We start from the raw sequence: 25149 nt of genomic DNA on the forward strand, positions 1-25149 counted from the left end.
ATGAGCCCTTTGCATTATTTTGACGATTTCATTACCTACCATCTACACATTCTGAAACATTCAATTTGACATTTATCTTTTTGAATTGTCATGGAGGACTTTCTCACACGCACTCCGCCGGACTGCATATATACGTAATCTACGACTTGACCGTTTCAGCCTATTTTCAAACCTGATTATATATAATCATCTGTTTTTAGCTCTTCATACTTCAATCTGCAATTTCTTATCAGACCCAACCTCCCAGCTTCCAATTGTTCCAATACTCATGGCTTTTTACATGTTCAAAATCAAACATTTCCCATTTCCAAAGCCCCTAATCCTCTTTTATCTTTTAATCATCACCAGCTTCTTCTCAGAACCAAGCCCATTTACAAGTGCTTTAAACTTCCGCTTCCCCAATTTCACTTCCGGTGACACCCGTATAAAATATGAGAGAGCTTTCCCCAAAGATCAAGTCATCCAACTCACCGGCAACAAGGCCATAACAAATGTTGTAGGTCGAGCCACGTATTCTAGTCCTATGCACCTGTGGGACAAGGCATCCAGCAATCTCACAGATTTCACTACAAATTTTACCTTTGTCATCGATTCTCAAGGGAAAAGTAATTATGGAGATGGGCTTGCCTTCTTCCTAGCACCTAATGGTTCAATAATTCCTCCTGATGTCAATGAAGGTGGCGCTTTTGGTCTCACTAACGATGACAGCCCAACAAATTCGACGAACAACCATTTTGTTGCGGTGGAGTTTGACATCTTTCCAAACAGTGACTCATGGGATCCGCCTGGCGAACATGTAGGTATTGATATAAACTCTACGTTATCTGTAGCTAATGTGTCATGGCGGGGGGGTAATTATTCTATTATTGAGGGGAGAATTAATGAAGCTCGGATTAGTTATAATTCTATTTCTCATAATTTGAGTGTTCTCTTCACTGGTCTCATAAACAATGCTACTGAATGGCAATCCCTTTATTATATTATTGATTTGAGAGATCGCCTACCTGAATGGGTAACTTTTGGATTCTCAGCCGCAACAGGAGGTTCTTCTGCAATCTATACAGTTCACACATGGGATTTTAGTTCAAGTTTGAAAGATGTTGTAACCAACCAAAGGAAAAAGATCAACTTAGGATTAGCCATCGGGTTGGGTGTCGGTGGACCTTTTTTGGTTGGTGGGTTGGCTTTAATTCTTTTGGGCTTGTGGAAGAAGAGGAATAGGAGGCGCACAGATGAGGAACTTGCCCTTGATAGGTGCATGGATGAAGAATTTCAAAAGGGAATAGGACCAAAGAGGTTCTTATTTAATGAATTGGCTCGTGCCACCAATAATTTCAATGATGAAGAGAAGCTAGGTCAAGGTGGATTTGGTGGGGTTTTTAAAGGATTTTTAAGGGACTCAAACACCTTTGTTGCTGTTAAGAGGGTGTCAAAAGGGTCTAAACAGGGAATAAAGGAGTACGCATCAGAAGTAAAAATTATTAGTCGATTAAGACATAAGAATTTGGTTCAGCTTATTGGTTGGTGCCATGAAAGAGGAGAACTCTTACTTGTTTATGAGTTCATGCCCAATGGAAGCCTAAATTCACATCTTTTTAGAGAAGAAAACTTATTGATATGGGCAATGAGGTACAACGTTGCTCAAGGATTGGCATTGGCATTGCTTTACTTGCATGAAGAATGGGAGCAATGCGTGGTGCATAGGGATATAAAATCGAGCAACATTATGCTTGATCCAAACTTTAATACCAAACTTGGGGATTTTGGACTAGCTAGGCTTGTCGACCACCTAAAAGGGTCACAAACCACTGTTTTGGCTGGCACCATGGGTTACATGGCTCCAGAATGTGTTACAACCGGAAAGGCTAGCAAGGAGTCAGATGTCTATAGTTTCGGAATTGTCGCTCTGGAGATTGCTTGTGGAAGAAAACCAATCAAGCTCAACGCCCCTGAAAATCAAGTAGTTATGGTGGAGTGGGTTTGGGAGCTCTATGGAATAGGTAAGATACTTGAAGCAGTAGACCCAAAGTTAGGTGGAGAATTTGATGAGCAGCAAATGGAGCGATTGATGATTGTTGGGCTTTGGTGCGCTCACCCTGATCGCAATCTTAGGCCTTCGATAAGGCAAACAATTCATGTTCTCAATTTTGAGGCTCCATTGCCTGTTCTTCCATCAAATATACCAGGGCCACCACATTTTTCTGCTACAATGAATAGACATGCAAAGTAACTTTCGATGCCCCATGTTGCTACTCAGCATGAAGGAGGACATAATCAATATACAAGCAATAGTTACACCAATTCCTCTGTATCTACCTCATCCTCTACGGCTTCTCCATCCGCATCGCTTTTGCATACGAGTTAAATTAGTCAGAAGTACACTTAATTTGGGATTCTTATTAATTAATTAGGTGTTCAAGTTTTCTTCTACATTCTTTTTCGTTCTTCGTGTTTCATTTTACATTTTTTGTATACCCAATGCTCAAAATGGTTAATAGTGTACTTTGTTTACGGTTGAGTGTACATGGTTTACATGTGTTTTTGCTTCTACCTTAAATATGACTTTTTGTACAAACCATTCATGTGTATAAACAATCTAATAGTCCCAATTGCAACCGTAATGGATTGAACATCATTATAGTATAAATTTTATAGAAAGATACAATTAAACTATACAATAGTTAGTAAGACCATTTTTAAATCATCACTTGTCGTTAGGGGTGTTAAGAGAGCAAGCCGCTCGTGAGCGAGCTCGGGCTCAACTCGAATATTAAATGAACCGTTTCGTGAACATGAATCCTAACTCAAATATTAAACGAAGTAAGCTCGGCTCGACTTGGCTAAGCTTGTGAGCAACTCGTGAGCAAGCTCGTATAAGGTTCGCATCGTTTATTAGGCTGGGCTCGTATATTTTGTTAATAAGTAACAAATACCTTTGTTTTTTGTTATTTATGCATATGTGTGTGTGTATCTATATATATATATAGAGTAAATAATAAGAAATAATTGATATTATTATTAATTATTTTATCATATGGTACAAGTTATTGTGTCATTTAATAAAAATATTATCATTAGATAGTTTATACTTGACTCGTGTTAAGCATTAACATTTTAATATATTAACTAAATAAATAAATAATACTATATGTAATATGATGGTAGACTATTAGTGTGTGTGTGACATAAAGGCGTTTGACATTGTCATTTAAAAAACATAAGAAGAAGAAAAAAAGGTGATTGAGCCTTGTGTGTATCTATATTAATTATAACTTAAGTAACAAATAACAATGGTCTTACTTAGATACAATAACCTTTGAATCATTTGAATAATCATATGCTTAATCATAATATCAATATGGTATATTGGTATGGTCACATTGTCTAAGTATTATCATGTGAATCTAAGAGTTTTGATCATATAACTTGAAGTATCACCGTTAGATCATTAGGAGTTTTTGCTCATATGAGTTTGAGAATTACCATTAGATGATAGTTTAATATGATATGATTTAATGAGATAATATGATCATATTCATATAAACCAAGATAATGGGTAATAATTGAAGTGTCACCATTAGATCATTAGGAGTTTGAGTATTACCCTTAGATAACAATTTAATTTAATATGATTTAACCAAATCATATGATCATATTCATATAAATAATGATAATGATCCAAAAAATAATTATTATGTTTATTGTTGTTCTTCATAATTTCAAGTAACTACAATTATATATTCTATACAATTGTTTTTGAAGGGAAACAAGAAAGAGGCAAAAGATACTTTTAGAATTATTCCTAGTTTATATAAGACAAATGACAAATTTTTCTAAGCTCTAATTTGTCAAATAACACGAGGAAAAAAAAAAAGACTTTGTGGTCTCCATTTGATAAAAAAACTTGTGGGCTCTCATTATAAAACAATGTTTTTTTTTTTTAATCTTTTCATACCAAACATTCTGATTTTTTTCACATTAATTCATTTTTGCTACAAGAAAAAAAGAAGAAGAAAAGCCCCAAGGCTCAATTTTTTGTTTTTTGTTTTTCACATTAATTCATACTGCACACTTCCCATTTTCCTTCTTGAACCATATTCATATCTAGATATTCTTTGAGATATACCTTACATCAACGCATATTCTTTTGTTTGATTTGCTGCAGATTGGAACGCCTGGGAAGGATGGAATAGAGGAAACAAGTAAAAGAAATAAGCATACTACAATTGCCACGGTCCAGTGGGTCCACGGAGGGAGAGAGAGAGAGAGTTGTGAAGCAGAATTTATGAGAATGTAAAAAAAGTGAAAGAACTGAAGCTCATCCATCCCAAATCGATAAGGAAGCAAAAGATCCCACTTTCAGTTATCTATAAAAGGGCATACCCCTCACAAGAAGAATAACATTAAAACTAAAATTGAGGCTCATGTGGAGCATTGCTTGTGAGGGGTCCCACCTTCACACTTCACAATGCTTGTTGAGCCTTTTGGCTCACTAAGTTGGAGCTTGCCTAAGCTAATAGCTTGGGCAAGCTAGCTTTTTGAGCTGTGACTTAAAATTTAAAATTTATATAAGAAAAATAAAAGTTTGAGTTTATCGAGCCAGCTCGGTTCGCTAAATATGCAAGCTCGGTAGCGAGCCGAGCTCGAGCAAGGATAACTCTTTGGCGAGCCAGCTTTTTGAGCTGTGGCTTAAAATTTAAATTTTATAGAAGAAAAATAAAAGTTTGAGTTTATCAAGCCAGCTCAAGTCGCTGAATATGCGAGCTAGCGAGTCAAGCTCGAGCAAAGATAACTCTTTGGCGAGCCGAGCTTGAACACAATTGTTAGGCTCGTGTCTGAGCTCGGCTCGAGCTCGAGCTCGACTAAAACTTAAATGAGCCAAGCTGGGACAGGCAAAGCTCACCCAAGCTCAGCTCGTTTACACTCCTACTTGTCATCACGTTTAGGCTCAGATTCTTTTTTAATAGGTAAGGCCCAACACAGAAAATATTTAAATGAAATGAGAGGTAAAGGATGAAAACATAGTTTATACCATGAATGAGATTGGTAAATCTTTACCTACAAGAAGAATCTGAACAATGTGGGCTGCTTCAAGTTATCAAATCGAGCAATATTTCATTGTATTTCAATTTCAATATGCCAAGCTGGGTAAACTTTGGTCGGACTAGGCTTGTCATTTATTTCTCAACCCCGGTAAAGGATAAAAGACATATGATTGTGCTTGGAATAAAAGGCTAATATAATGGCTTTAAGAGCTCCACAAATTTCTACAAGAGCCCGATAATAATGCTTCTGTGACCATGTAGTGAAGAACAACCGAAATATATTTGATTTAAAATATATATATATATATCACCAAAAATCACAAGAACAATCCAATCCATACAACCCAAAATCATACACAAACCGAATAAGGCTTTTTTCAAGAAAAATCATACATCCCTAGCCCTAGGATGCTTCGACCACGATCCAAGAAAAGGTCCACCTAATTAATTAAACACACCAATTCGTTCTCAAAGATGAAAATAAATTGGTGATACGGCAAATTGTTGACGTTCATATTCAATTTTTTCTAGGTGGCTTTTAGATGTAGTGTCGCGTAGTGGATTCTTAATAGCAAACAATAATAGAATCTCAACTCCTTTCTAATCAAAATTTTATTAAGGAATTGAGGCAAAAGGGATTGAAAACCAATCATTGAGGTTTAATATTAATTAACTCGTCAAAATACATAAACCAACCGCTAAAGCCATCTTATTATAAGGCTATATATAAAGCCCATGTTCGAAGACCTAAAAAATAATATTAAAAAAAAAAGGAATTAAAATACTTTGTGGTAAAACTAATACAAAACAACAATTTTCTCTTAATAAACGTTAGAATTACGAAATTTTAATAAATTCTTCTAACTCAATTTATAGAAAATTTGTGTCCTCGTCGAGCTTAAATAATACCAAAATCCCAATTACATCAAAGTGCGGGTATATCCCTTCATCTTGATCAATTACATACCTCAAGCACTATAGTTTCCCTCCTTTCTTAAAGATATGGTCACATCTTCGTCACTCAGCAGCATTTATATTAGGGTACTAGTTGAGAGCATCTGGAGGAGAATAGACAAATCCTTGACTATTATAATTAGCATTTTTTCCTCTCCAAAATAGATGTTTTGTAGTTTTTCTTTCAAGTATGAATAGTAAGGCTGATTAGCATATTTACCATTCACACTATAAACTTTGTTTATTATTATTTTTCCCTCCCTTTCTTTCTTTTACTAACTCTCTCCTCCTCTTTCTTTTACTCTCTCCCATACAAAATAATATTTAAAACATAAAGAATACAATAAATAATTTGTTGGAGTGTGTACGAAAAATAAAAATAGTAGCTAAATTAAAATTTTGTACTTTTTCAATAGTTATTTTGTCTACTTATGCTGAAGATGCTAAAGAATAGCTAAATCCCTAATAATAGCCAAATCTAATTATTATGGGTGTTTTTTCGTCTCCAGTAGTAACATAACTTTTTTTCATCGAGTGTAAATCGTAAATAGGCTGATTAGCTTATTCACTATTTGCACTATAAACTTTGTTTATTATTTTTTTTCTCTCACTTTCTTTCTTTTATTCTCTTTCTCCTCCTCTTTCTTTCACTATTTTTCACACAAAATAATATTTAAAGAAAATAAAGAGTAAAACAGAGAATATGTTAGAGTATATATAAAAAAAATGAGTAGGTAAAGTAAAAATTTATACTTTACAAGAGATGCTCATATACATCCTTAATTATTGATAATTGATAAGGGACTCTTAATTGGGTCCTATCGAGATCTCCCTATTCAAACTTCCATGTAATTATTGGAGAAAGTTTACATACCGCCCTCAAACTACCACTCAATTGAGAATGTTCCATTAAACTTTCAATTGGGATAATATCCACTTAAACTATAAAAATTGACAATATCGCTCCAAGGCTAGCAAAAAGACAAAAATAATCTTGAATTTTTTTTGATAAGACAAAAATCGTCTAATAAATTCGAAAAAAATAAAATAAATAAATAAATTATTTAAGAAAAAATGAAAAAATGTGTAAAATTCCACACTTTGTGTGTATATATATATAAATTAATTTTTTTTTTTTTTTTTTTTTTTTTTTAAAGTATTGTTTTATTAAGGATATTTTCATTATGGAGAACATTGTCAATTGATTTATAGTTTGAGGTTTCCCTTAAAAATATAAAACCTCAAAATTTAAAAATTTTAAAAAATCAAATAAATTAAAATTGGTGGTTAGTCCCATCATGTGTTTTGGAGAGGTGGAGCCAACCCAAATGCGCTAGGGGTTTAGAAGTGGACAATCCACCTTTTGGGGTAGGTAAGCCACTTTCAAACATGATTGGGTCCATGTGATTCGAGGGTGGCTGAGGCACCTCTCATTGCAACACCCCCCAACTAGAGGGTGGCCGATCCATCCCATAGAAGGCCCACCTTTTGGGGTAGGTAAGCCACTTTCAAACATGATTGGGTCCATGTGATTCGAGGGTGGCTGAGGCACCTCTCATTGCAACACCCCCCAACTAGAGGGTGGCTGATCCATCCCATAGAAGGCTTGTACTTTTTTTTTTTTTTTTTTTGAAGTCTTAAGTTTTTTTGGGTTGGTTCGTAGATTTTATTTTATTTACTTGAATGAAATTTTCGTTATTTCAAATAAAAATGAGTGCATGCATGTCAAATGTGATTTTTCCTGTCATATTTAATGCGCTAGGCTAATGTAATGGTCTTTCGGGTAGAATTGGTAGTTGAAGAGATAATGTGTCATGGTAATTGGTAGTTGATCGAAGAGCTTATGTGACGTGGTCTTGCAGCACAACATAACCTCAAGAGCTTGTTTAGAATTGTAAAAAGAGTTAAAAAGTACTTGTAGTATCAAACAAATAGTTTGGTTATTTGAAAAAAAAAAAATAATAAAAACAAATTAAAAAATTAAAAAAATATTTTATTGAGGTTTTGCTCTAAAAATGACAAAACGCATTTTGAGAAAAAAAAAATTAAAAATAAAGTTGTTTTCTATAAAATTCTTTTAAACTTTAAAAACTTTTTTTCTCAACCCAATTATAAACAGACTCTAAGAAAATAAAAGAAACAATAAAGATGAAGATTTTTTTTAGGGTTTATTTTGGATTTCTTACTCCACCGAAGTTTAAATTTCTTTCAATTTGGCCTTAAGTGATAATGTGCGGATCACGTGATCACATTTCCATCAGAGAAGACGGCAGTGACTACCGAATATGTCAAATTAAAAAAAAAAAAAGTTTAAACGTTGGTAGGGTGTATTGCAAAAATTGAAATATTAGGGGTCAAATTGGAAATTGACTCAAATTTTAGAGAGAATATAGTGTACTTTTCCCAAGAAAATATTAAAAATAAAATAAAATACCCATTCTTTGAGTTGAACCACATAAACCCGACCCGTAGTTAAAACATTCATCGATTGTAGCTTTCATAAAATTTATTCCCATAGAAGCCTTAGATGGGAAGCTTGCCGGCAGCTTCTTTTAATTAATTGTAAACTCTAATTAATTAATAGATTTATTAATTGCAAGTTGCGTAATGCATGCGCACTCCCTTCCAATCAACACATAATCTATGTTTTATTCATGAAGGTAATTACCCTTTTCCCCATCAATTATAATGCATTGTTACTTTGCTCTCATGAACTGATAACCTTAATATCCGACCCTATTAAACTACCATTTTGTGCCTAAAACCACTCTTCTATCAGTCAAAGGCATTAACTCAGACGGTCAACTCGTCACGTGCGCCCCACATGCGATCTTGAAATGACAATACACTGTAGTTGATGGGACAAAGTAACAATGCGTTGTAGTTGAAGGGAAGAAAAGACGGGATAAAAAATTTCAAGATGGCAAGTGGGGCGCATGTGGCAGGTTGACCGTATGAGTTAATGCCTTTGAGTGACGGAATTGAGGTTTTGGACACAAAATGATAGTTTGATAGGATCGGATAGTTGAGTTGTCAGTTCATGGGGCAAAGTGACAATGCGTTGTATAGTTGATAGGGAAAAAGGTAATTACCCCTTATTTTTATTTTTCAAATCAAGATGGGGATGGGGAAAAGGGAGGACTAATCTACAACTTGACAGTTTCTTACCCCCATTCAAACCTCCCTTGCAAGTTCTAATCATGGCTTCTTACAACTACAAAATCAAACATTTCCAATTTCCAAAGTCCCTACGCCTATTTTATTTCTTAATGATCACCAATTTCTTCTCAATACCAAGCCCAGTTACTGGTGTTATAATCTTCAACTTAACCAGCTTCAGTTCTGGTGACACCCGTATAAGATATGAGAGATCTTTCCCTGAAGAACAAGTCATCCAACTCACCGGCAACAAGGACAACTCAATGTTTGTAGTAGGTTGGGCCACGTATTTCAATCCGATACACCTGTGGGACAAGGCATCCAGAAAACTCACAGATTTCTCTATCAATTTTACCTTTGTCATTGATTCTCAAAATAGAACTAATTATGGAGATGGGCTTGCGTTCTTCCTAGCACCTAATGGCTAAAAAATTCCTAATGTCACACAAGGTGGGGCTATGGGTCTCTCTAACGATTACGAGCCACTTAACTCGACGGACAATCCTTTTGTTGCAGTGGAGTTTGACATCTTTTCAAACATTGACCTGTTACAAACACTACAAGCAATATGGTCTTTAGCGACCAAACAAATAGCGGCGACCAAAAAGTCGCCGCTATTGAGGGGTCATTAGCAGCGACTTTTTTAAGTCGCCACTAATGACCCATTATTAGCGGCGACTTTTGAGTCACCGCTAATAGTGGAGGCTTAAAAAAAAAAAAAAAAAAATTAGTTAGCAGCAGCCTAATAGTGGACGCTTAAAACCAAAAAAAATATATATATTATTTAACAGTAGCAACAATAGCGGCGACTAAAAGTTGCCGCTATTAAGCATCATGAGCGGCGACTCAAAGGGGTCGCCGCTATTCAACATCAATAGCGGCAACTCCTGTCGCCACTAATAATACCCCAAACAGCGGCGACACTAAAGTCGCCGCTGATGAATGGTCAATAGCGGCGACCTTAGAGTCGCCGCAATTGACATAAGAAAAATTTTTTTAACAAAAAATAGAAAACTCATTAGCGGCGACCATAAAGTCGCCGATGGTCAACAACGGCGACCCTTAGGAGTCGCCACTGATGAGTGGCCAATAGCAGCGACTTTAGGGTTACCGCTATTGACATGAGAAAAAATAAAAAAATAAAAAATTAGAAAACTCATTAGCGGCGACCATGAAGTCGCCGCTACTGATGGTCAACAGCAGCGATCCTTAGGAGTCGCCGCTAATGAGTGGCCAATAGCGGCGACTTTAGGGTCGCTGCTATTGACATGAGAAAAAATAATAAAAAAATTAAAAAGCTCATTAGCGGCGACCATAAAGTCGCCGCTAATGAGTGTCAGCAGCGGCGACTCTTTAGTGTTGCCGCTAATGAGTGGTCAATAGCGGCGACCTTAAAGTCTCTAGGTCGCCGCTATTGACCCTTGAAAAAAAAAAAACAAAAAAACAAACAAATAAATAAATATTGGGGCGATGTTATTGACCCTACATATATAATAGAAAAAATTTATTTCCCAAAAATTCACCTCCATAATATGTCATTATTTCTTTTATATTAATTATTGCTGAATTTTTTCTATTTTTCTATTCTTATTTTATATAAAAAATAAATATTTATTTTTTTCTTTTAAATAGAACAAATTTTCTTATTAAATTAAAAGGCTTAGAAAAATTAATTTTTTTAATATTATTATTGAAGTTTTCTATTTCTTATTCTTATTTAAATGTTTGATTGATTGTAATATGATCAAATGTTCAATCAAACATTCGATCGATCCTGGTGAATTAGTTTGATTGATCGTCATAGGATCAAATGTTCGATCAAACATCCGATCAATCCTAATGAATTAGTTCGATTGAATGTGATAGGATCAAACATCTTATCGATCCTAATGAATTAGTTTGATTGATCATGATAGATCAAACATTCGATCGATCCTGGTGAATTAGTTCGATTGATCGAGATAGGATCAAATGATCGATCGAACATCCGATGGATCCTACTGAATTAATTCGATTGATCGTGATAGGATCAAATTATCGATCAAACATCCTATCAATCCTACTGAATTAATTTGATTGATTGTGATAGGATCAAATGATCGATTAAACATTTGATGGATCCGAATGAATTAGTTTAATTGAGATCGATCCTAATGAATTTGTTCAATTAATCGTGATAAGATCAAATGATCGATCAAACATCCGATCGATCTTAATGAATTAGTTCGATTGATCGTGATACGATCAAATGTTTGATCGAACATCCGATCGATCCTGGTGAATTAGTTCAATTGATCGTGATATGATTAAATGTTCGATCAAACATCTGATCAATCCTAATGAATTTAATTGATCGTGATAGGAGCATATGTTCGATCAAACATCTGATCGATCCTAATGAATTAGTTCGATTGATCGTGATAGAATCAAATGTCCAATCGATCCTACTGAATTAATTCGATTGATCGTGATAGGATCAAATTATCGATCAAACATCCGATCGATCCTACTGAATTAATTCGATTGATCGTGATAGGATCAAATTATCGATCAAACATCCGATCGATCCTACTGAATTAATTCAATTGATCGTGATAGGATCAAATGATCGATCGAACATCTGATTGCTCCTAATGAATTAGTTAGATTAATCGTGATATGATCAAATGATCGATTAAACATCCGATTGAATCCTCCGATCGATCCTAGTGAATTAGTTCGATTGATCGTGATAGGATTAAATGATCGATCAAACATCTAATCAATCCTAATGAATTAGTTCGATTGATCGTGATAAGATCAAATGATCGGTCAAACATCTGATCGATCCTTCGATCGATACTAGTGAATTGGTTCGATTGATCGTGATAGGATCAAATGATCGATTAAACATCCGATCGATCTTAGTGAATTAGTTCGTTTGATTGTAATATGATCAAATGTTCGATCAATTTTTTTAAAATATTTTTAAAACTTGCACCAAAGTACTAGTGTGTTTGCTTCCAGAAAGTTGTTATAAAAAAGTTTTTTTTTTTTTTTTTAAAAAAAAGTTCATAATTTTGATCAAATTATATATATATTTCCGGATCAGAAGGCCAATTTATTGGGCCAAATTATATACAAGCCACCACCCATCAGCTTTAACTTCTCCTGAAAGTCTGGAGCTGAAGCAAGAAATGAAATATATATTCAGATATTAGGTGCTTAATTATTCTAAAAATATTGTAAGTATAATTTTTTTTTTTTTAAAAAAAAATTATCCTATGTCGCCACTGATTATGCTCAATTTTTGTGCCAATAAGTGGCGCGGTGTCTGGAAAATTTTCGAACCAAAAATTTCAGCTGCCCCAAGCCGTGTTTTTTTCCCCAAACTCTCCAAACACCCCCTCTCACTCACCTCCCTCATCACTCTCACTCTCTCTCTCTCTCTCTCTCCCTCACTCCGGCGCACTAAGCTCTCTCCGACAGCTCTCTTTCCGGCCCACCTTTTGAGTCTTTAAGACACACTGAGAGACTCAGAAAGAGCTGCGAATCGATCGCTACAATCACAAATCAAATTACTTCCCCGCAGGTACATCTCCGTTTCTCTCTAAGCTTTCTTTCTTTCTTCCTTTTCTCTGCATTTCGTTCCTATTTTCTAGGGTTTCCGATACTGCAATCCGGCTTAATTTTCTTAATTTTGTGTATTATAAAGAAATAATATCAGACAAGAAGGTTCTCTAGGGCCCGAACTCAAACGAACCTGAATGTTGTTCTATTGTGTTTGATTCAATGGGGTTTTGAATGTTTAGAGAGATTGTTCTGTTCGGATTGTTTTGTTTTTGGGGTATGTGTGGGGTGAGGGGTTTGTATTGGATTGCTTCTCTTGTCCCTGAATGTTGTTCCATTGGGTTTTGCCCTTTTTTTTTTTTTTTTTTTTGGTTCAAATGGTTGAGATATATAATGAACAAGTTCGTGATCTTCTTTCAAGTGATGTTCCTCAAAAAACGATATCCTTTTTTTTTTTTTTTTTTTTGTCTTTCATTTTTACTTTTCGATTTCATTCTTGATTGTAAGTTGAACTCCATCTGATCATTTAATTACGAGCCGTACTCGTCTTTTAGTGGAAAAGTTTTTGTTTGACTTGCACACACTTGGGATTTGGAACACCACCCAAACGAATGGGTTAGCTATCCCTGATGCAAGCATGCACCCTGTTGAATCAACCACAGATGTCTTGGAGTTGATGAATCTTGGTATCAAGTCAATATCAACTGTTAATTCTGTGCAGGTTGAAATTTATGGGGGAAGAGGGAAGCCGTCCATAATTGTTGACAAGGATGAAGGTTTAGGAAATGTGAATTCAGGGGAGGGATTGACTTATTTAAACTATATCATTTTCTGAGCTAGGTAATGTGAAGTTGTAGACATCTCTTCTCCATTGATTATTTGACATGCAATTGGAATAGCCATCATTAGGTACAGATTACTGCCAAATTCGCCAATTAGATTGCACCAAGCAAGCAAATAGATATTAACTACTTGTTTTTTTATATCAACAACTTTGGTATTATTAGTGCCGTAGAAAATTATGGGAAAGAGAAGCAAAGATAAAGGGAAAACAAATCATTACCAAGTGTCTCAAACCCCAATCTTTTCAAATGGTTACCAAGTTTTCCATCATTTTATTTATTTATCATGTGGTCCCTTGGGAGGGCCTGGTAGTATTAACTCTTCTTTTGATTCTAGACTTTTGGACTCCTAGAGTAAAAAGTTTGGAGTTCTCAATGTCATTTCCTTGTTTTATGTTGACTTCTTACCTTGTCCCCCCCACAATATGTACTGTATTAGTTTGATGCTGCAAAATTGAGGAAGCTGAAACCAAGTTTCAAGGAGGATGGTGGTTCTGTTACTGATGGCAATGCTTCTAGCATAAGGTCTCTCTCTCTCTCTCTCTCTCTAATGCATTTGTTGTACAGTTTTGTTGTTTCCCTTGTATTGGTGCTGAAGTGAATTCTTTAACATTCACTCTGGGTTGGTGCTGTCATCATCGACAGTGATGGTGCAGCAGCATTAGTGCTGGTGAGTGGGGAGAAGGCACTTCAACCAGGGTTGCAAGTGATTGCAAAGATCAAAGGATTTGCTGATGCAGCTCAGGTACCATACATAATATGGTTCATATTTGGCTTGGTTTTAGACTTAAAGTGAAATTATGCTAAACAAGGTTGTCTGTGCAGGCCCCTGAATTATTCACAACTGCACCGGCCCTTGCAATACCAAAAGCTATTTCAAATGCTGGTTTGGAGGCTTCTCAAATTGATTACTTTGAAATAAATGAAGCATTTTCTGTAAGAATTCACTCTTTTATCGCAGCTAATCACTTGTTTATTGAGTTTTTTTTGCTAAATATCTGTACTTAAACTCTTCCCTGCAGGTTGTGGCACTTGCCAATCAAAAGCTGCTTAGTCTTAATCCTGTGAGTCTGCAAGTGACTATTGATTATTCTTAACTCATTGAACTCTGAAATTGAGTTGATTTTAGCTGTTTCATTCTCTTGTGCATTCTCAAAATTATTATCAACTCGATATTTTCATAAAGCTATGGGATCCATCAGGCGAACATGTAGGTATTGATATAAACTCCATGAAATCTGTTGCTAATGTGTCATGGCAGGGGAATAGAACATCTATTATGGAAGGGTGAATTAATGAAGCTCGGATTAGTTATAATTCTACTGAGTGCTCTTTTCACTTGTCTCATTAACAATGCTACTGTTTGGCAGTCCCTTTCTCATAATCTTGATTAGAGAGATCACCTTCCTGAATGGGTGACATTTGGATTCTCAGCCGCAACAGGAATTGCTTCTGCAATGCATATGGGATTTTAGTTTAACTTTGGATGATACTATAGCGAAACCAACAGTCCCAAGCAACTCAAGTCCGAATCCAAATCCGCCCCCGACCGAAGGAAAAATAATAGGTTTGGATTAGACCTAGGGTTGGGTGTTGGTGGATCTTTTTTGTTTGGTGGATTGGCTTTAATTCTATTTGCCTTGTGGAAGAGGAATAGGAGTCACACTGAAGAGGATCGTGCCCTTGATAGATGCATGGATGACGAATTTCAAAGGGGAACAAGACCAAAGAGGTTCTCTTTTAAAGAATTGGCTCAAGCCACGAATAATTTCAACGATGAACAGAAGATAGGCAAGGGAGGATTTGGAGGGGTTAATAGAGGACTTTTAAGGGAATCAAACTCCTTTGTTGCGGTTAAGAGTGTCAAAAGGGTCTAAATAAACAAGGAATAAAGGAGTATACCTCGGAAGTAAAAATTATTAGTCGATTGAGACGTAGAAATTTGGTGCAACTCATTGGATGGTGCCATGAAAGAAGATAACTCTTACTCGCTTATGACTTCATGCCCAATGGAAGCTTAGATTCACATCTTTTTACACAAGAAAGCATATTGATATGGGAAATGAGGTACAAAGTTGCTCAAGGATTAGCGTCGGCCTTACTCTACTTCCACGATGAGTGGGAACAATGCGTGGTGCATAGGAATATAAAAACAAGCAATATTATGCTTGACTCAAACTTTAATGCTAAACTTGGGGATTTCGGGCTAGCTAGGCTTGTGGACCATGTGAAAGGGTCACAAACCACTAATTTGGTAGGGACCATGCGCTACATGGCCCCTGAATATGTGACAACTGGTAAAGCTAGCAAGGAGTCAGATGTCTATAGTTTTGGAATTGTCGCTCTAGAGATTGCTTGTGGAAGAAAACCAATCAAGCCCAACGCCCCTGAAGATCAAGTAGTCATGATGGAGTGGGTTTGGAAGCTTTATGGAATAGGAAGGCTACTTGAAGTAGCTTACCCAAGGCTGGGTGGAAATTTCGATGAGCAACAAATGGAGCACATGATCATTGTTGGCTTTGGTGTGCTCACCCTGATTGCAACCTTAGACCTTCAATAAGGCAAACAATTCATGTACTCAATTTTGAGACTCCATTGCCTATTCTCCCATCAAATATGCCGGGGCTACCACATCTTTGCCCTGTAATGAACAGACATGCAATGTCGCAATCTATGTATTATGATGGAGGACGGAATCAATATCCAGGCAATACCAGTTCCTCATTGTCTACCTCGTCCTTTGCAGCTTCTCCACTTACAGTGCTTTTGCATACACTCGAAAGTGGTAAGAATTTCACTTAATTTCGGGATTTTTATTGATTGATTAGGTGTTGAATTTTTCTCCTACATTATCACATCATTGTGTTTCATTTTACATTTTTTGTTTACCCAATGCTGAAAATGGTTAAGAGTGCACCTTGTTTTTGGTTGAATGTACATGATACACGTGTTTTTGCTTTGTACCTGAAATATGACTTTTTGTACATACTATTCATGTGTATAAACAATCCAATAGCCTCAAATTGGCCAACCGTCATGGATTGAACTTAAAAATACAATTAAACTATATAATCTTTAGTAAGACAATAAATTTGGATCTAAAATACCATGAATAAGCCTCGAGATCCGTTTCTACATCCCTCGGCCTGTAAGAAGAATTTGAACAATGTGGGCAGCATCGAGTAATCAAATCAAGCAATATTTCCTTGTATTTGGTTTTCAATGCCTAGCTGGGTAAACTTTTTGTTAATTAATCACTATTTGTTCCAAAAGTTTAAGGTGCGAGTCCAAACTCTCTTTTACTAGGTCAGGCCCAACACGTAAATATTTAATTGAGATTAAGGGTAAATGACGAACTCAACACTCAAACTCAAAAGAGTTGGATCTGATACCATGTTAAATTATTATTTATTTTATTACTTTAAGCTTAAAGGAAAAGATAAATTTAATCATTTAATCAATACATTACAACTTTTGTCGGACAAGGTTTGTCATTTGTCAAACTCGGGGATGAAAAACTATGATTTTGCTTGGTATAACAGGCTAATGATGGCTAGCTTTAAAGGCCCGATAATAATGACTGTAACTATGAACTGAAGAACAACCGAAATATTGTTGATTTAAAATGGAAAATATCACCAAAAATTACAAGAACAATCTAATCCATCAAACCCAAAATCATACACAAACCGGGTAAGGCTTTTTTTTTTTCAGGAAAAATCATACATCCCTAGATGCCTAGGAGTACGACCACGATACAAGGTTTGGCTTGTTTGGCTTGTTCAAAAACTAAATGGACAGCTATGTCCCTCTAAATACACTAAATGGACCCTCTCCATTTCAAGTGAAATGGAGAGGATCCATTTTCTCAAATTGTTGGCCTTCATAGTCAACTTTTTCTACATGGCTTTCATTCGTATAAAAATGGAAGTACATAGGTGGCTTTTTAAATTGAAGGTGAGCTTTTAAAAAAAAAAAAATTAAAGGTGAGCCGCTCTTTCTGAACTTTTCTCAAATCTCATAAAAAATTGGTGTAATTTATTATTCTAAATATAATTTTGAATCATTCAAGTTTCATAAAGGTAGGCATATAAAGCTACCATCATGTCTTTTAAAAAAAAAAAAAAAAAAAAACCCTAACATCGATCGCTGGAAAAGCCCGATGGTCATGTGTATAATCAACACATGCATGACGATTTAACATTAAACAAAAAATAAAACTAAAACAAAGCAAAAATTATAATTTATTTTGGAGCTAGGCTCATGAAAAGGGAAGGAAGATTTGAACTAGCTAGTAACGTTTGTTTCACGATTCATAGTCCCCAACTAATTAAACTACTCTTTAAGAACCCAATTGAGCGACCCTTGAGGACTCAACAGCAAACTTATCGAAGGAGAAGAACTCCAAATATTTCAACAATAAGAATCTCGAACATGGATCACTACACTTGTTACTTATTCAATCGTCGGTAGTGGAGATAGCCGTTAACTAGTGATGTTAACTAGTGACGCACTCTGACTCCGTCAATTCCTGCGTTATTATTGGGTTAACAGGTGATAAGTCAAAACAATGGGGCTGTATGAGTTATCAATTCAACAAATATTTCGTTGGATTTGAATTTCATGCCAAGCTGCATAGCTTTTTTCGGGCTAGGCTGGTCAACCACGGGGAAGAATCAAAATATTCGATTTTGCTCTTGATAGAAGGTTACCTGGCTCTTGGGTGATATATTTTCTAATGCTTTTATAGTTTTATATCACTAATCCAATCATATTATACGGGGAAGTTTCATAATAAATAGTGATGAGAATCGACTAGTAACAGACACAGGAAACCCAATATTTAGTTATTTCGAAGGAGTGTTTGTTGAGAATAAGGTTTTATATTGAATTACACAGAATAATGTACACAAGAGACCTATATATAAGCTAATAATAGTAACCTAGTAAACTAAAGAAAGGTAAACCTAGTAGACCTAAAATACCTAATGAAGTAAATAACTGTTAACATAATATTCTTAACAATCCTCCTCAAGCTCAAGGTTGAGTGCGAGAGACCAACTTGAGTTTGGATATAAGATCACGAAAACGCCCTATCGGATGGGAATTTGTAAAGATGTCTGTAAGTTGATCACGGGACGTGACAGAATGAAGCTCTAGTGAACCCTTAAGAAGATGATGATGGACAAAATGACAATAAATCTCAATATGTTTGGTCCATTCATGAAAAACATCATTATGAGCAATTTGAATAGCACTCTTGTTGTCACAATATACAGAACTAGCAGAAGAAAGAGAGACGCTTATATCTTGTAACAGCCATCGCAACCAAAGAAGCTCCGCGGTAGTGTCAGCTAGAGCACGATATTCTGTTTCGGTGCTAGATTGAGCAACAACAATTTGTTTCTTACTTCGCCAAGAGATAAGTGAGGTGCCAAGTAGAAAACAGTAACCAGTGGTAGAGCGACGATCTGTCGGATCACCCACCCAATCAGCATCAGTGTAAGCATGTAGATGAAGAGGAGACTAATAGGAGAAATAGAGCCATGAAATAATGTACCCTTTAGGTACCGAAGGATGCGAAGGACAGTTGAGAAATGAGTAGAGCGAGGAGCAACCATAAATTGACTCACTTGATGGACAGTATATGAGATATCAGGTCGAGTGACAGTAAGATAGACAAGATTACCAACTAAATGCCGATATAAGGTAAAGTCGCGAAAAGGCTCGCCATCATGAGGAGTGAGACGAGTATTAAGCTTAGTCGGTGTGTTGACAATCTTATTGTCTGTGAGATTGGCTATGGAAAATAGATCAGATATATACTTCGCTTGTGTCAAATAATAACCATAAGAAGAAGAGGAGATCTCAAGACCAAGAAACTAGCTAAGAGGGCCAAGATCTTTCATCTCAAAGTGCTGACTGAGAAACTGTTTAAGTTCCTGAATACCAGTGATATCATCTCCAATGATGATCATGTCATCAACATATAATAGAAGTATGGTACCCTGGTCTGTGCAGCGAATAAATAAGGCTGAATCTTAAAAGCTAATGGAGTAGCCAAAGCGAGAGATAGTGGCGCTAAACTTAGCAAACCATGCTCGAGGTGCCTGCCTAAGTCCATATAGAGCTCGATGGAGATGACAAACCTTATTTATAGGATAAGATAATCTAGGAGGTGGTTGCATATAGACTTCTTCACTTAAATCACCGTTAAGGAAGGCATTTTTGACATCCATTTGACAAAGTAACCAATGTCGAGAGGCTGCAACAACCAATAGAGCACGCACAGAAGAAAGGCGAGTAACATGAGCAAAAATCTCCTTATAATCCACATCATATAGTTTGTGCCATCCAATACAGTCTGAACATGATGAATAATTTCGTTTTGTGCCATCTAGAATGGTCAAATGCAAAAACAGACCACAAATACGAAATCAGGACAAAAAAATAGAGTAAAAAGCACATGGTCAACTCTGGTAGTCAACGGTCAACTCTAACTGAAGTCAACAGTCAAAGTCAATGGTCAACTTTGATTAAGTCAATGATTAGCACAAGGTGAAGTGGTACTGGCTGACATGGCACCGACTGACGTGGTACTAATGATGTTGCACCGGTTGACGTGGCACTGATGATGTGTCACCTGATGATGTGCCACATCATCAGCGCCTGGCTGACGTGGAACTAGAACTGACATGGCATGGATGACATGGCAGTCTAGATTGCCTGTCGCGTGTGGTGCACGCACTACTGTAGGCAGCAGCACTTGGCGTGTGAATCTCACGCGCGGACCTTTGGGTGGCGCGTGGAGTGGCAGAATGTGATTTTGTTGGTGGGTCTGGAGTCGTTGGAAGAAGAGCTATCGATCAGTGGTTTGGCGGAAGCAATCGGACAACTGTGGCGGCCTATGGCAGAGCGGCAATGGCGGAACGGCGGGGACTTCAAGCGGCGCATGAGGGAGCATGAGATCGCCGATGGGACTGTGTGCGGCGGCTCTGGAACATTCGTCTTCCGAGGTTTCTAGCCGTATATTGATCCGCTGAAAAGTATAAGAGGAAGAGAGAACCAAAAAAGACAGAGTAAGAGATTTGCCGGAAAACGCCACCCTCAAAAAAAAAATAATAACAATAATAATAATAATAATAATATGCGAAAAAAAAAAAATTAAGGTGATTCAGAACTTGTGCTCTGATACCATGTTGAGAATAAGATTGTATATTGAATCACAAAGAATAATGTATAGAAGAGGCTTATATATAGGCTAATAATAGTAACCTAGTAGACTAAGGAATGGTAAACCTAGTAGACCTAAAATACCTAATGAAGTAAATAACTTTTAACATAATATTCTTAACACGTTAACCTCCAAAAGACAAGAAGTATATAGTATAATAATATTCAGCATACTTTTTTATTGACGATGTTTCCTTTAATTTAAATAGAAGAACACTAAACAAGGTCTTGACTTTAGAATTAAGATTCTGACCTTAATTACAAGGGAAGAATCAGAATTAATATTATAGAAAGTTCGGTTCCTTATTGGTAGAGAAATAAATGGACACGTCTTTGAGAGGATTGGATGAAATAAATGGAATGTTAGGTATTTTTCTCATGTTCTAAAAGACCCCTTCTTTGAGTTAAAACATACATCGATCGTAGCTTTCATAAAATTTCATCCCATTGAAGCCTTAGATGGGAAGCTTCACAGCAACTTCTTTTAATTGAATGTAAAAACCAAACCTCCCTTCCGACTTCTACTCATGGCTTGTTACAACTTCAAAATGAAGCATTTCCTATTTGCAAAGTCCCTAAACCTCTTTAATCTCTTAATGATCACCAATTTGTTCTCAGTACAATACCCAGTTACAAGTGCTATATCCTTCAACTTCACCAGTTTCAGTTCTCGTGACTTCAGAATAAGATGTGAGAGAACTGTCGTTGAAGACCAAGTCATCAAACTCACCGCCAACAAGGTCCCTATAAACTCTGCAGGCCGAGCCACGTATTTTAGTCCCATGCACCTCTGGGACATGGCATCCGGAAACCTCACAGATTTTACTACCCATTTTACCTTTGTCATTGTTTCTCACGATGCAAGTTATTGGAGATGGACTTGCCTTCTTCCTAGCACCTAATGGTTCAATAATTCCTCCTAATGCCAACCAAGGTGGCGGCATGGGTCTTGCAAGTGGTAACCAGCTACTAAACTCGACGGACAATCCTTTTGTCGCGGTGGAGTTTGACATATATCCAAACATTGATTGGTTTACAAAGCTATGGGATCCGCCAGGCGAACATGTAGGTATTGATATAGACTCCGTGCTATCTGTTGCTAATGTGTCATGGCGGGGGGGTAATTATTCTATTCTTCAAGGGAGAATTAATGAAGCTCGGATTAGTTATAATTCTACTTCTCATAATTTGAGTGTTCTCTTCACTGGTCTCATAAACAATAATACTGTATGCAAGTCCCTTTCTTATAATCTTGATTTGAGAGATCACCTTCCTGAATGGGTAACTTTTGGATTCGCAGCCGCAAGAAGACTTTCTTCTGCAATCTATACGGTTAACTCTTGGGATTTTAGTTCAAGTTTGAAAGATGTTGTAACCAACCCAAGGAAAAAGAACAACTTAGGATTAGCCATCGGCTTGGGTGTCGGTGGACCTTTTTTGGTTGGTGGGTTGGCTTTAATCCTATTAGGCTTGTGGAAGAAGAGGAATAGGAGGCACATAGATAGTTGCATGGATGAAGAATTTCAAAAGGGAATAGGACCAAAGAGGTTCTCATTTAATGAATTGGCTTGTGCCACAAATAATTTCAATGATGAAGAGAAGCTAGGCCAGGGAGGATTTGGTGGGGTTTATAGAGGATTTTTGAAGGACTCAAATTCTTTCGTTACTGTTAAGAGGCTGTCAAAAGGGTCTAACTAGAGGATAAATGAGTATGCCACAGAAGTAAAAATTATTAGTGAATTTGATACAACTCATTGGATGGTGCCATAAAAGAGAAGAACTCTTAGTCGTTTATGACTTCATGCCCAATGGAAGCTTAGATTCACATCATTTTGTAGAAGAAAGTATATTGAGATGGGAAATGAGGTACAAAGTTGCTCAAGGATTGGCGTCGGCCTTGCTTTACTTGCACAATGAGTGGGAACAATGCGTGTTGCATAGGGATATAAAATCAAGCAACATTATGCTTGATTCAAACTTTAATGCTAAATTGGGGAATTTTGGGCTAGCTAGGCTTGTGGACCATGTAAAAGGATCAAAAACCACTAGTTATGTAAGCACCATGGGTTACATGGCTCCTGAATGTGTGACAACCGATAAAGCTAGCAAGGAGTCAGATGTCTATAGTCTCGGAATTGTCGCTTTAGAAATTGCTTGTGGAAGAAAACCAATCAAGTTCAACGCCCCCGAAGGTCAAATAGTCATGCTGGAATGGGTTTGGAAACTTTATGGAATAGGAAAGGTACTTGAAGCTGCTGACCCAAAGTTGGGTGGAGATTTTGATGAGCGGCAAATGGAGCGGTTGATGATTGTTGGGCTTTGGTGCGCTCACCCTGATCGCAAACTTAGGCCTTCAATGAGGCAAACAATTCATGTTCTCAATTTTGAGGCTCCATTGCCTATTCTCCCATCAAGTTTGCCGGGGCCACCACTTCTTGACCTTGCAGTGAATATACATGCATAAATTTCTAATGTTCATTTGATGTGGAACGTAAAAGTCCTAGAGACTAGAAAAAGAAGATTTATTTTATTTCATTTCCCTTCTGGGATTATGTTTACTTTTCTTATTTAGATTAGATTTACTTTAATTATTTTCTTTTCTTATTAGGATTAGGTTTATTTTCTCTACACGTATTTCTCTTCTATAAATATGCTAGTTTGTAATGTAAAACATAGACTCAATTGAATTATTATTAAGTTGCAGAATTTCTCTCTCAAACTCTGCGAAGTTTATCTTTCTTTTAAGCTTGCGGGCTTGTTTTATATTTTAGTCAGAAGACAGACACTTTTAAATGTTGTTACTTAATTAGTCTTCTGCTACGTCACCATTGTTTCCACTGATTATAAGGGAGGACGGAATTAATACTCGAGCAATGTTTCCTCATTGTCTACCTCATCCTCTGCAGGTTCTCCATCCACATAGCTTTTGCAAATGCACTAAAATGGTAAGATCGAGATACACTAATTAGTTTGGGATTTTTATTGATGGTTTATGTGTCCAAATTTTTCTCCTAGTTTATTACTTCTTTGCGTTTCATTTTACACTTTTGTTTACCTCGCTCAAAGCGATTAAGAGTGTACTTTTTATTTTATTTTTTTAGTATGGTTGAGTGTACATGATATACATGTGTTTCAGCTTTCTACCTGATATATCATCGATCTATGTACAAACTATTAATGTGTATAAACAATCTAATAGTCCCGGTGGAAGGGGATGCTCTACTTATTATTTTAGCTATTAATAGTCCTGCTCTTTTTTTTTTTTTCTTGATATTATGCAAATTGTATTTTTTATATTAGTTTAGCTCTTTCTTCATTTCAAAGCGGGAATGCTTTGAAAGTGTCTCGATGTGTCAATTTTAGGGCACATGCTTTAACTAAATGGGCCGCTTTTAATCATATTTTTGGAAGCATTCCCACAGAATCCCCTATTCTCTCTTCAATTCCGATCAAAAATGAGAAAAATCATCTCTTGTAACTTTTTTCCTTATTCAATTAGAATATATATAAGGAAATTGAATATATATATATATATATATATATATATATATATATATATATATATAATAGTCCCAAATTGGCGAACCACAATGGACTAAAAATCATTACGGTATATGTTTAATAGAAAGATACAATTATGGAGAAACTTCACTTAACTCTCCAGCATTGTTATCACTTTTGTAATGTTTCTTGTAAAGTTCAATTTATCTCAATTTAGTGTATCGAACTTTGAATTTTTTTTTCAATGTCCCTCCTCCGTTCGAATTTTCTATTAAATGCCAACAAAATTTCCAAAATACTCCCATTTGTTTTAGGGGAAAAAAAAATTGCAAAGATTAAGGCATTGGTCTGAATTTAACAGTATTTGCAAGAATACCTATGCCCCAATCTTTGCAAAACATTTTAAATATTTAAAAAAAAAATAATGTAGATATTGTAGAAATTTTGTTGGGATAATATATATAACAAAAACTTTTAACGGAAGAGAGACATTAAAAAAAATTAAAAGTTCGTTACACTAAATTGAAAGATTTTGAACTTTAAGAAGGACATTGCAAAAGTGATTAATTCAAAAAGAGTAGTGAAGTTTCCCCTGCAATTAAAATTTGGATACATGTGGAGTACTATGAATAAGCCTCGAGATTACTTTCAGCATTCCTCTGCCTACAAGAAGACAACAAGTTATCAATCAAGCAATATTTCATTGAATTTCAATTTCAATCTCAAGCTGGGTAAACTTTGGTCAACCCTGAGAAAAGATCAAAAAATATGGTTTTACATGGAATAGAAGGCTATGTGGCTCTCTGTTTTCTTTTTCTTTTTTTATTAATTTTTGAAAGAACGTGGCTCTTGAGTGCTTTGAAATC

At 36.1% G+C, this 25149-nt stretch overlaps 1 protein-coding gene and 3 pseudogenes across 1 annotated transcript; all 4 read left to right on the plus strand.

Annotated features, from left to right (window-relative positions):
* The first annotated feature begins 268 nt into the window (after positions 1–268).
* Positions 269–2365, plus strand: LOC148586202 (L-type lectin-domain containing receptor kinase IX.1 pseudogene; annotated as a pseudogene).
* Positions 2366–9199: 6834 nt separating this feature from the next.
* Positions 9200–16499, plus strand: LOC132176957 (L-type lectin-domain containing receptor kinase IX.1 pseudogene; annotated as a pseudogene).
* LOC148586203 (acetyl-CoA acetyltransferase 1-like) lies at positions 13345–14749 on the plus strand. Its single transcript, XM_088515181.1, has 5 exons — positions 13345–13494; positions 13989–14074; positions 14195–14294; positions 14375–14485; positions 14572–14749. Exons 1-5 carry the CDS (start codon positions 13345–13347, stop codon positions 14644–14646), a joined length of 522 nt encoding a protein of 173 aa, XP_088371307.1. The 3' UTR covers positions 14647–14749.
* Positions 16500–21309: 4810 nt separating the features above from the next.
* On the plus strand, positions 21310–23705 carry LOC148586204 (L-type lectin-domain containing receptor kinase IX.1 pseudogene; annotated as a pseudogene).
* The last annotated feature ends 1444 nt before the right edge of the window (positions 23706–25149 follow it).

Source organism: Corylus avellana, chromosome 4 (genome assembly GCF_965113065.1).
Source record: "Corylus avellana chromosome 4, dhCorAvel1.hap1.2, whole genome shotgun sequence".
NCBI lineage: Eukaryota > Viridiplantae > Streptophyta > Magnoliopsida > Fagales > Betulaceae > Corylus > Corylus avellana.